A 12,475-nucleotide genomic window follows, 5' to 3' on the forward strand; every position below is an offset into this window, starting at 1 on the left:
TCAAGTTCTTCCACATCAAACTCATCCAACCATGCCTTTATGGAGCTTTGCTTTGTGCACTGGGACACAGTCATGCTGGAATAGAAAAGGTTCTTCCCCAAACTGTTGCCACAAAGTTGGAAGCATAGCATTGTCCAAAATATCTTAGAATGCTGACGCTTTAAGATTTCCCTTCACTGGAAGTAAGGGGCCGAGCCAAACCCCTGAAAAACAGCCCCATCCCACACCTGAACTCAATGATAAAGAGATCTATCTAGATGCTTTTGTCTATATAGTATATTTCACTTTTGACTGAAGCGGTGGACCTGCTGGCTGACCCGTAGAATCAGGCTGCTGACCCCTAGAATCAGGTTGCTATCAGCACTAAAAACCAAATCAATTATAAATTTGAACGCTAACTTTTTTTAATTGTCTCTCTTCTTCACTTTAGGGTCGATGCATCAATTTCACAAGAGTGAAAGAGGAGTCAGCTGCAGCCAAGGCCCAGCCTCGCACCCCGATCCACACACCCTCACCCTCACCCCCGCCACCTGACTACCGTCCTGTGACCCGCACCACCTCCTCATCTCCGACCAATAGCAGCCCTCCTGCCCGATCACCACCATCAGGCCAGCTACCACCAGGGCCACCACCCTCCCGCACACCCCCAGGGCTTCCTTGTCCACCGCCATCCCGTCCTCCACCCAGCCTTCGACCATGAGTCACACAAACAAACCCCTCGCACCCCCCCCAACGCACCTGCTTTGATATCACAGACTTACCGCTCTGTTGGCCAGTTCTTTCAGTTTGAAGGTTATGGTCCTCGCTGCCAAAGATACCCCTGCTATAAGCCAAAGAATCAGCAGTATTTTGAATCCCATTCACCCTGTGCTCCTCTTCTTGTATGGGAGAGTGTGTCAAATCAGGTTCAAGTCCTTTCAAACATGCCACCACCTACCATGAAAAATTCAGAGTATTTGCTGATGAGCAAGAAATGCGATTTTGACAAGCAGTTTGACTTGACATTCTGTCCCATACTCAGGGTGATTTGGGAAAATATTTTACTCCATGTTGGCGCTTCTTAGATCAGGGAGGATTGTTGCTGGACAGCAAAGCATGTAGGGACAGGAAGTCCACAGAAGACATACTGCAATGGATGAAATTTCTTTGTTGTCTTTATCAACTACTGAGTTAGGCCATTGTTGTCAAGAGTTAAGGTGAAAAGTAGGTTGTACATGAAAATCTAAAATTAACCATGTTGCATAAGCAGAATGGATTGGCTTATTTCTTCATTGCTGCGATGGTGGGAATTAGATTTCAGAACAAGTCCATTTGGTCATGTTGGTAATGGTGTTGTAACTAATTAATTTTGGACATTGTTACTGTTCTCAGTGCCAAAGCGATTTTTTCCTTCACCTTTTTGTGATATTTCTTTTATCCAACAACATGCTAACCCAACAAATTCCAGCCCTTTAATGCAGAAATTTTGTTCAATCATTACATGATTTTGTGGTCCAGTTTTGTACCATTCAGTGACAGGGAAGTGTACAGATGTTATGTGGAAGGTAAGTTTTTACAATATGTGTTTGAGATGTGTTTTTGAATGTTACTTTGGTTGATATCTTTGAGGCTTTGGATTTTGTCCTTAACCACCTTTTCATGTAGTTGAATTTAGAATACAGCAATATATATTTTTTGTTTCTTTTTCGTGGTTATCTGCGCACATAGACTGTTGGGCAACTACAATACGTATTTGTTTTTGTTACCATTTGGACAATGTACGAAAATCGAGTAACCAGAAATCAGGTTTAACGTCTCTCCTCACATTTTTTATACACAATCCTGATACTGTACTTTGATACCAATGTGTGTTTTATGTCTTCAGTTTTATCATTACCTGTCACATTGCAACTGCAGGGCAGTTCAAAGAGCATCTAATTTATTTTACTCCCCAGGAGATATAGAGGAGAGTACTTGAATATCGACAAGGTGTCCAACCACCAAGACGGACACTGTGAGCAGAATTTAGAAACACAACAGCTAGCCAGTTAAGAGTCATATAAGATTTACCAGTATTTCTCAACCCCTCAGCTACACCGAAAAAATCTTTAATAATACAGCTACATGTTATGCTGTGTAAATTTTAAGACAACATTAGCAACAGTGAGTAAATGCTAAATTGCGAGAGTGGCAGGGGGAACCTCCTGCAAAAAATTGACAAGAAAAACATAACTATGAGATTGTGATTTCAATGTGTGGAAAAGAGATTGAAAAATGCTGGTATTCCTTTTATATCCTGAATCTTCTGGAATTTTCCTCTTGTTTGTTTTTTTTTTTAGTGCTTCCATTTTGATGTACGTCGTTCAGTTATGCTGTGTACCGTTGTGTTACTACATGCACTCCTAATGTCAGCGCCTCAAAGCTGAGCTACAAAGGAAGGTACAGATATTGGATCCATTATGAACTTTTTATTCAATTGAAAAAAAGGCCTTGAGATGGGAATTTTAATAACAAGATGGTACATGATGCATGTCTTTTGTTCTAGCATTAAATTTGACTACATTTCCCATAAACCTCATAGCTTTTGGTAGAAAAAGATGTCACTAACCCTCTTCAGTTTTGGTATATTTGGATTTATTTCTTAGTCAATACAGAACATGGTAAACAAAGAGACACTTCCACCAGCATCTCAAATCTATCACCGTCATCTGTAGCTCCATTTGCTTTGTGCACAAACAGCACATCCGTCATGTTAGTGTGCTGTGTGGAGGCTGTTAATGGTCTTGTGTCATCACACAATATTTTTTAAATGAGGCCTGTATGTTAAGCAGTTTAAGGTGTGACCACTAGGAATAAGATTCTTTCTTAGAAAAGTCAACTGTTTACGGATTCCCAAACCAAGCAAGGTAGTTCCATTATTATTACAGAGGAATTTGCTGCATCAAAGATCCGTACCTTGTTTTGTCATGTTTAACATTACATCATCACATGTTCGATTTGAAAGGTCGTATGGATGCACAAAGTATCATTAGTTTGGATTCAGCAGTGTGCATCTCCTTGTTTTCTCTCTCTGATCAGAACATACCAATGTTGCTTAACTTGTGAGGTGTCAAAGAATTGTTGTTTGACAGACTTTGTTTTTTGTAAAGTATTAATTGGGCCCACACCTGTAACATCCAAGAACAAATTTCAAAATAAATAAATAAAATAAGCACTGCCAGGCAGAATCGGTGTTTCAGAGGGAACTTCTGCAGTGGCTGTCAGAGCTCGATGTCATTCTTAATCGAGATGAGCCTCATTATATTAATCACTGTTTTCTACACGTATAAACAGCAGTACTGAAGCAAATATGAAAGACGTATATGATTTTATCTTATTGGTTGACATGATTTTTTTTTTTTTTTTACATTATCAATAAAGGTTGACTTCCAAGCTTCTATCAGAGAGTTTCTTTGTGTGTGATTTCTGCTTGGACATGTGGGTAATACAGGAGTCAGTGTCTCGTGTCTGCCTAATATCCCTTTTGCAGCTCCGCCCTTGCAAGCTTGGACAGAGGATAACTGTACCATTCACAGTTAGACCTGTATACTACCCACACATTCAGTTTGGCTACCTGAAAAGTACAGAATTATCTGGCTGTACCTAAAAGTCTCCTGGTTGCTAAGGAATTAAGCCCTTCTCACACCAGACGTCTTAACTTGTCATAGCAGAGAGAAGCACAGGTGTCACTAATAACATTAACAAGTGACTCTGCTTAATTAGATTCCACTGACCCTGACAGAAGAGCCAGCATGTAGAGTACAGCAGAAATGTAAAGCAGCTGTTATTTATGTGATTAGCCACACCTGCGCTTGACAAGACAAACTGTTGGCTGTAAATCTGTACAGTCTTTACAGCAAATTACAGAACTTTCTTGACTGCACTGAAATAAATGATGGCACCAATAAGTCAATAAGTTAATGATGGTTGAATTTCATTTAGCTGCTTCAGGTTTGAGGTTATGGTGTTGTTCACACTGGCTAACCGTCACCCTGTCTTGACTTACTGAGACACTTGAAAAGATCAGAGCCATCATTAATGTTATCAGTAACACCTGTGCCTTTCCTGCTATGACAAATCAAAACGTCTGCTGTGTGGGCAGTTAAAAGCATTGCTCACTGCCATACTGTTTACATTACAAAATCCACAAGAATGAATAATGAGACACAAATAGATGAATCTTGATCTAATTTAAAATGTTTATTGAGGTCAGACTAAAAATATTATCATAAAAAATGTTGGTGTGTTCTTGCAGAAGGTGAAAACCGGTAGTGTCGGCAGTAAGACTTTTGCTCCTTTGTGTTGGTGTTTCAAAAAAACAAAAAGAAAAAAAAATGAATTCTTTATGATGTAAAGTTAACCAGAGACACAAACATCCTATACTTGAAATGAGTGTCCATTCATTTTCGCCCAGTTAGCCTGTGAGAGGAGAAAACCAGAAAAGTGGTTTTGCTTTAGAAGATTTTTTCCACTTCCTTTAATCCTCCGGAGGTATTCTTTGCTGTTGAAGGGAAGTGAAGTGTTTTTCAATGGATTTTCTGCTGTGCTTACTGCTAACCGTTCTTACTCTACCTCCCAAATGGTCAAAAGACAGCAAGAAGTTTGGAAATAGTGTCACTGCTGGGCCTGAATTCAAGTGTGCTGAATTGTATCTGAGTCTCCCTGCAGCTCAAAGGATGTCCTTCTGTCACCAACGATCAAGGTGCCTTTTGCTGTGCCAAATGAGCATTCAGAATCTGTTTCTCTGGTCAGTAATGAATTTAATACAGCCAGAATAGCCCCCATGAGCAGTTCCAGCTGGATAATTACTGTGGAGTCTGTGTTTTTCCCCTCTGCAGGCAGAGGAGAGGAGGATGTGGGATGTTAACGGGGTGGGCTGAATCAGAAAAATGGAGAAAAGAATGGAGAAAATGAGGCAGAGGTGCAGTCAGTCCTTCAAACAGACATGCTGAACGACGGAGAGCTGAACAAAGCAAAAAACAAGAATAACAGCAGCTGGGAGTCTCCCTTCCAGTCCCATCACGTCCACCAAACCCACTTTCAGTTTTAAATCTTTCTCGGTTTTAGTTGAATGCTGTTGAGTGTGAGGTTAGCTTATATTTTTACATAACGTTCCTAAAGAACTTCTCTGTGTAACACCACAATACTGTATTTGCTGTAGTACAGAAACTGAGCACTCTCAGCCACCGTACAGTACAGTATACAGAGGACAAGTTTCACAGAATTCACACACACACACACACACACACACACACACACACACACACACACACACACACACTGCCCTGGACTCTAGTTTATGTTGAGTGATGTGGAGGAGCCATAGTTAGGAGGCTTCATACTACTGCTGTGCTCCCATTTACTGACTGTGGACTGAGTGCTACAGAAAGCCACAGTTCAAAATTATTTTCCACAGTAGCTAACAAGCTAGCCCACTGAGTGCACCACTGCATGTTACATGACAAATTGTATGTGTGTACGTTTTCCATCCACTTGTTGCACCCCTTAGTGTCACAACGTATCACAGCTCTGGAATCAGTTTTGCCAGTTTAAAACCCCACCTCATGCATGTCTGTTATTAACTGGCTGCTTCACAGCAATGTTTCATAGCCACTAGAGGTATTTCGCTAATGAGCGAAGGAGTCTGGATTTTTGACAAGTGGAATCTGTTAAGACTGGCGAACCACAGAGATCAAGACCCAAACGCATGACTCAGTGTGCAGGCTTTAGTCAAACTGACGGCCTTTAATACAAAAGCAGGGGTTCAGTACAGTGGCAGGCAGTCAGCACAGGCCACAACAAATTCAGAGGATTGAAGAGAGGCAAACTAGGTAAGTCAAGCAAAAATCCCAAGAAACTGAAAGGCAAAATGCAAAGAAAACACCAGAACAACTATCATAATGCCACATAAGAAAATGACAAAGAGACAAAGACTAGGCAGGGCAATATATAAGCGAGAGGTACCTAGACACAGGTGAAACTAATTGGGGAGGAGCTAACAATCACAGAGGTGGGAAAAAGAACAAAGACAAGAAGTGCAAAGCAGAAAACAAAACAACAGACCAAAATAACCAAAATAAAACAGGAAGTACAGAGACAAAACATAACTAGGCACACTGACTGGGAGGACTCTGGCTAGAATTTCATTTAAATTTAACTAGTAACTTTTGTAATTTTAACAAATTTAAAATCATGCATTTCCATCAACTACTGTAATGTCATTAATAGGAGTTGGTTTGTCGAGATAAACACCTGGTGGCGCTAACTCTCCAGTCAGGTGCCATTTAACTACTGCAGAGGAAGAAGGCAACAAAATGACGTGTTTCACTAAATCACAATTTGCTTTCAAAGACACACAAACTTTTTCACCTTGGTCAAGAGTGAAAAACTTTTGTGATATTTGAGTTTTTCTTCTTCTTTGCACAAATTGATAATTTGCATACAAATTGCCCGACTGGAAACTGCCTTTCTGTTACACCTGCTCGCTAGGTTGTTAGCAAACGCTTTATCCATTGTTAGTGAGGGAATATTTTGGTGTATCAGCTACATCTGCCAAGTAGATGTCAAGTTTGTCAGACTGTTTGTCACATGACCTGAAGGTTGCCAAGCACCAATGGAATAAACTGCTGGAGACACAGCAGGCTATCGTACTTAAAAGCAATCCAGTTCTATGGGCAGAAATGAGTATGGAGCTAACGGCTGCACGACGCTCACACCTCTGTACTGTTCACGAGACAATAAAGAAATGTCTGGCATGTTCAAGCTGCCAACTTGAGTGGTAAAGCCGTCTGTTTCATAACTTGTTTTACCAAACAAACGTCTGGGTACACAGTAGAAGAAATGGTTATTAAATGGTTCTTCAGCCACATCACAACGATCATTTTAAGCCAGCGCTCTGTTTCTCGTCTGGTTCACAGTTATTCAGACAATATTTGCGGGAAGTAAATTCCTCCGTCAACCACCGTCATGAAGCAGATGAGGCTGAAGGCAGGTTTGTGCAAAGCCTCCATAAAGCATATCATTACTCTACATAAAGACAACAACAGTAAACAGACCTGCAGCGTATAAACTGCTTTAATGAGAGGTGTAGGAGTTATTGCTGTATGATTATGATTACTGAATGACCCAGGAGGCAACTGAATCATTAGTAGCAGCTGACATGTTTACTGCTGCTTGGTTTTCTCTCCCTCTGTAATATTCTTGTCGTTCTAACATCCATCTTTTTGCTTTAATTTTGCGTATCATCGCTTTTCTTTCTTTTTCTTTCTTTCTCTCTTTCTCTCTCTCTTTCTTTCTTTCTTTCTTTCTTTCTTCCTTCCTTTCTTCCTTTCTTTACACTCTCTCTCTAAACTGAAGAAAACCGAAGCCCATAGGAATGTGCTGATGGCTGACTGTTTCATCTTGGTCTCACATTACCACCCAGACTGAACCTCAGTGACCCAACACACACACACACACACACACACATGCTGGTATTTGTCACTGTGCCTGTATTTTGATGCCCCTGGTATCCAGGGTAACTGGTGAGAGTGCAAACAGCAGTCTGGAAAGATGGAAAGCTGTCCTGTAAGCACACTGGTGTTTTTATTGCAGTTATAACTGATTTAGTATGACCGGGTTCACTGTTTCTGATCCTCTGTGTGCTGCTACATGGGGCAAAATTGCAACCAGATAAGTTAATTTGACTGTGCTTTTAAAGGTGTCACTTGCATTTTATGAACTGATTTCAATTGTCCAATTGCTGTACTTTGCTGTACCTTTAGTAGATACATGTTTTACTGATTTAAGGGCACCAAAACTGAGGAGGAAGTGATAAATAAAGATAAACGTCTTGGATTTATTCCCTCTGTCCCATAATTCTCTCAATGAGGATTTAAGAAGAAGAATTGTTTACACAAATTTTGCCTTGTGCACCCACTAAATGTTTACAGTTTTGGACTTGGAATTCTTAAAGTATCACCTTTCTCTTATGCCTTAAAATTGTATTATTGTTCTCATCAGATTGTGTGGATTTAACATCTCACCACATTCATGATGAGTATTGTTTTTCCTTTGCCTCCCGTGGTTTGATTTGTTTGATCATTATTGTTCTATTGTAGTCATTTGTCTTGTTATCTGTTTGCTTGATAGCCATCAAGACAAAACACAAATCAAATGCTCCAAAACACTGTCAATTAGCATTCTGGATGCGTTTTTCCCTGAACAAAAGCATTCGCTGCTCCTCTGTAATTTTCCAACACCGACATGCAGGGCTCTTTGGAAAGCCCCGAATGTTACAGAGGCCAATTGAATCTTCCACTGAAGAGTATTACTGACTCACTTTGCAGTAAACAGTGCCTCTCTATCTCTGTGTGTGTGTGTGTGTGTGAGAGTGTGTGTGATTGGTGGGCTCATGATGATTTGGTTTTGTTTTAGTTGTTAGTTTCAGATTGGTTACAATTTAACAATGAATTTCTGAGGTCAACCTGACTGTTTCTGTTGAGGGCCAAGCGTTGTCTTTGGTTGTATCAGTATTGTCACATGAGCAGGCCCTGCTTATACTCCTTAAATGGTCAAAGGCTAAATGTGGAAAAGACACCTATATATATACATATTGTTAACTTAACTTTAATAGAGCATTTTATGCTTATTTTTAGTTTGAATCCTATTTCAGTGACTTCACACTGTTTGCATGCAAAGAAGCTTCAGCTGCAGTCCCACTGTTAATCCTCTGAACAGCACGATGTACAAGTATGACAGTCAAAAACAAAGATGAAAAAAGAAACATTCCTACCAGCAACAACACAGATGTTACAATTACAGACATGCTGTCCGACACATCTGCATGGGTCCAATTAGACTTAATGTCATGCAATTTCCTCATCCTATGAGGATGCACAAACAGTGCCATTAACAGGCAGAAACAACAGTTTGGTGGTTGGTTTAATGTGTGTACATGCACATGTATGCTGGGATATGTGTTTTCCATGTTTTATTGAAACTGAAATTGGTGATGTGACTATATCAAAGGGTTTTTTGGCAAACATAATTTGCACTTCATTTCCAACACTGCAACTTTGTTTACTTGTCTGAACATTACACACAGTGCGCCAGATGGCGCTTATTATACTGTTCTGAAATTGGAGGTGACTGACTCTAACTCCTCCCCTAAACATCAATTGTCCAATCAGAGTGCAACTTTGCACTGTTTGTCAAGTTGTAGTGTTTGTATGTTGAAGTGCTGTATGTAAGCATAATTTACACAAACCTGTATTTCCACCACTACATCTTTGTTTACTTTTCTGTACATTACACACAGTATGCCAGGTGGTGCTTATTAGACTTTTCTGACGCTGAAAGGGACTGACTGACTCTTTGCTAAACCCCTTCCCTAAGCAGAATATAAGGAGCCAACTAGGTTATTATATGGAGCCACAAGTTAGAAGAAGCACCAGAGTTTAGGCTGACATTTAAGACACCAGCAACCTGACTGTATATAAAGAACAACAACGTGACAGCTCCCCCAAAGTGAAGCCAACGAATCTTGATCGCCCCCTGATGGCAGGCCCTAGTACAGGTGATTAACCCCTCCCACTCCACATTAGCAGAAAAGACTTTGACCAAACTAAAAAAGTCCAAATGTCCAATAAATTTTTCCGAAAGATGATTTCTGTCACTTTTCACATTGATGTGTCATGGTCACATCTCGTCTTGAGTTATTTCCTTTGTGTTTTGAATTTTAGTCCATTTTGAGTATGATGTACTGATGTATGTTCAGGTGTGTTTTTCTGATGGTTTGGACCATGATTATGGTTTACCATTGGTCATTGGTTTACTATGATTATTTGTCTCTCTAAAAAGTGAGTGAAACATCATGATTGACAGCTGAGTGCTGCTTGTGATTGGGTCAGAGAGGTGTACGGGAGGAACTCAAAACTCCACTCTACCGCCCTATGACAGCTGCGCACACTCTGGCTCCAAATGACATAACTAAGGGCAGCGCTTGTGTCAGGAATACTTTGACTTTTTATTTTGTCCAGTGGGAGGTGGAGATGGGTTGTCCATCCTCATATATGTAATGTATGTAACCATCAAATGCAGGTCACCGGGAAACATCCTGTTAACTCACAGATTTCAGTCAATTAGCAACCTACTGCTGATGAATTCTGCAAGTGACAGTCTTTATTTTATACGTCAGAATAAGTGTTTGTGGGATTTAGTTTACTCCAGCGCAAATCTAGGACCTACTGTTCCAAATATGACTACCAGTTTGATCTGCCAAATCTTACGTAGCAAAGGTAAATTTTAAAGAAGATCCAAACAAATGTAGCATGTAACAACTATGAAAGCAAAAAGAAAAGTTAAATAAATAAATACAACCCAAACCCCATTGTTATCATGTTGATATGTGAGAGTCAATGGAGCAGCAACTGGTCAAAAAGGGCAACCAAAAAAATGAAGCAGCCACAGTGCCAGCTCTGCTTTGCTCAGCACTGAAAGGAATTACAGTTCTGTGATGCAAACGTGGCAGCAGGAGCTGCCCTCAACAGCTACCCCTACACACACACACACACACACACACACACACACACACACATCCCCCTCCTCTCTGCTTCCTACCTCCCCCTTCCTGCCAAAGCCCATGCAACCACTCAGGCCCCAGGGGCAACTTGTGTGGCATAGAGTCCCCCCCACTTCCTCATCTTCCCCTTGCTAACATCTCCTCAGTAAAGCAGAGTCTTATATTCAGCTTCTTCTGTCTCCAGTGCAGCTCATGTCACGACCTTTGACATCTTCATAGCACCATAACAATTTGCTGAAGAACTCCTCTCTGAACTGGCTCTCTTCAGAACCAAACTGAGAAAACAGCATTATTTCCTTGTACTATCTGTGTTGCCAAAAGATTAGTAACTAGACTCTTTGGTGAAGAAACACTGAAAGTCATCCAAGTTAAGTTTAGTTTGACCCAGGCTGTCTCCCACTAAGCATTACTGTACCTTTAAAACTTTTATTACATTGCAACCCCCTGACCAGGAAGCAGGAAGAACAAGAAAGATAAACAGAGATCACAGCTTGTTCCAAGACTCCCACACACTTGCATGTGCGCTCATATGGAGCTGATTCACAAGGATCAAGAGAGATATGAATGTGGGAGGTTTACCTGGGGTTTTTAGGAACAAGCAGGACATGGAGATCACGCTGAGGTACATTCAAACCAAGAAAAATGATGTGACAGTGTCCTCTAAAAAGCTGTTTCACTGTGTGTGAAGGCCTGATTGAGACTTTTATGCTCGCTTATCTCACTAGCTCAGAAGATAAACATACACAGATACACACACAATATGTCCTGTTCAAATTTTGTAAAAAAGCAAATGCTTTCCTCAAGTTCATTTTACTATTAATAACTAAAATTACATAAAGAATTTAAGCTGGGGCAGTTCAATTTAAAGCTCAATATTTTGATGTTTAACATCACACAATAGAATTATTGGTTGAAATTATGGTAAGCATTTCAACACTGATGCTGTTGAGGGACTTGAGCCCCCCAGTTTTTACAATTTAAGTGTTTGTTTGCTTTCTTTTCTTTTGTTTTGTTTATGATAAATCTCATAGGGATTGTTGGATCAATACATAAATCTCAGTTGGAAAGAAAAGTTTTAAAAATCCTTCACAAAAACCTGCCTTTGGCAAAAATGATAAAAGAAAAAAAAAATAAAAGAAATTTTCCTTTTCTCTTCCTCACTGACTCCCTAATAATTTTCACAGAGTCCCTAAGGAGTTCTCAGACTTCTCAGTTGTAACACACACACCCCAAGAAGACCAACTGTATCTATGTTTTTTAGGGATTTGGAGGCGCCTCAGCCTATAAAGACACTGGATACATGTCCAGAGACATGGTGAGCATGACGTGACCAAACTCAGGGACCGGATACAAGCCTCACATTTACACAGTGGGCACATTAACCATCAGAGCGGCCAGGAAACCCACGGTCTGCAGAATTTTGCTTCACTTCTCATCCCACAGATGTGCTCATGTGCAAACTCCCTTTTCCAAATGTTCAAGGTATATTGCAGACCTGCTTTACATTAATCTTCATGTCTCATTATCATGGCCATTTATTTCTCATGGAAAGTAAATGGAGGAGAACTCTCTGCCTCGTGAAATTTCATCTGGCATTTAACTGCTGTAATGCAGCATGGATATAATGAAGAGGCCTAGGGTTTATGTGACTGTTACAACCATTTTTAAACAACTGTGTTTGGTTGCAACCATCTCTTGGGTAGTACAAAAGAAATGTTTTAGGTGCTGCTGAAACAAGGGCTATGGGACCAAAGTTATGCTAAGTGGAAAACAAAATCTCTCAGCTGGTTTCAGTTGTACCCGTTTCAGAGAGATACGGAGGAAGACGGACAAAGATAGCAATAGTTCTGGATCTGAGTGATATTTAAAGTTTGACAAAAACAACCACAGTCTGAA

At 40.3% G+C, this 12,475-nt stretch overlaps 1 protein-coding gene across 1 annotated transcript in view; it reads left to right on the plus strand.

The window, feature by feature from the left end:
- Nucleotides 1-3,416, plus strand: part of antxr1c (ANTXR cell adhesion molecule 1c) — a 34,563-nt gene extending 31,147 nt beyond the window's left edge. The window contains exon 18 of the mRNA XM_046377479.1: nucleotides 431-3,416. Within this exon, the coding sequence (XP_046233435.1) occupies nucleotides 431-700 (270 nt within the window). The 3' untranslated portion in view covers nucleotides 701-3,416. The remainder of the gene's footprint in view (nucleotides 1-430) is intronic.
- The last annotated feature ends 9,059 nt before the right edge of the window (nucleotides 3,417-12,475 follow it).

The sequence above is a fragment of the Scatophagus argus genome, chromosome 21 (assembly GCF_020382885.2).
Source record: "Scatophagus argus isolate fScaArg1 chromosome 21, fScaArg1.pri, whole genome shotgun sequence".
Lineage (NCBI taxonomy): Eukaryota > Metazoa > Chordata > Actinopteri > Scatophagidae > Scatophagus > Scatophagus argus.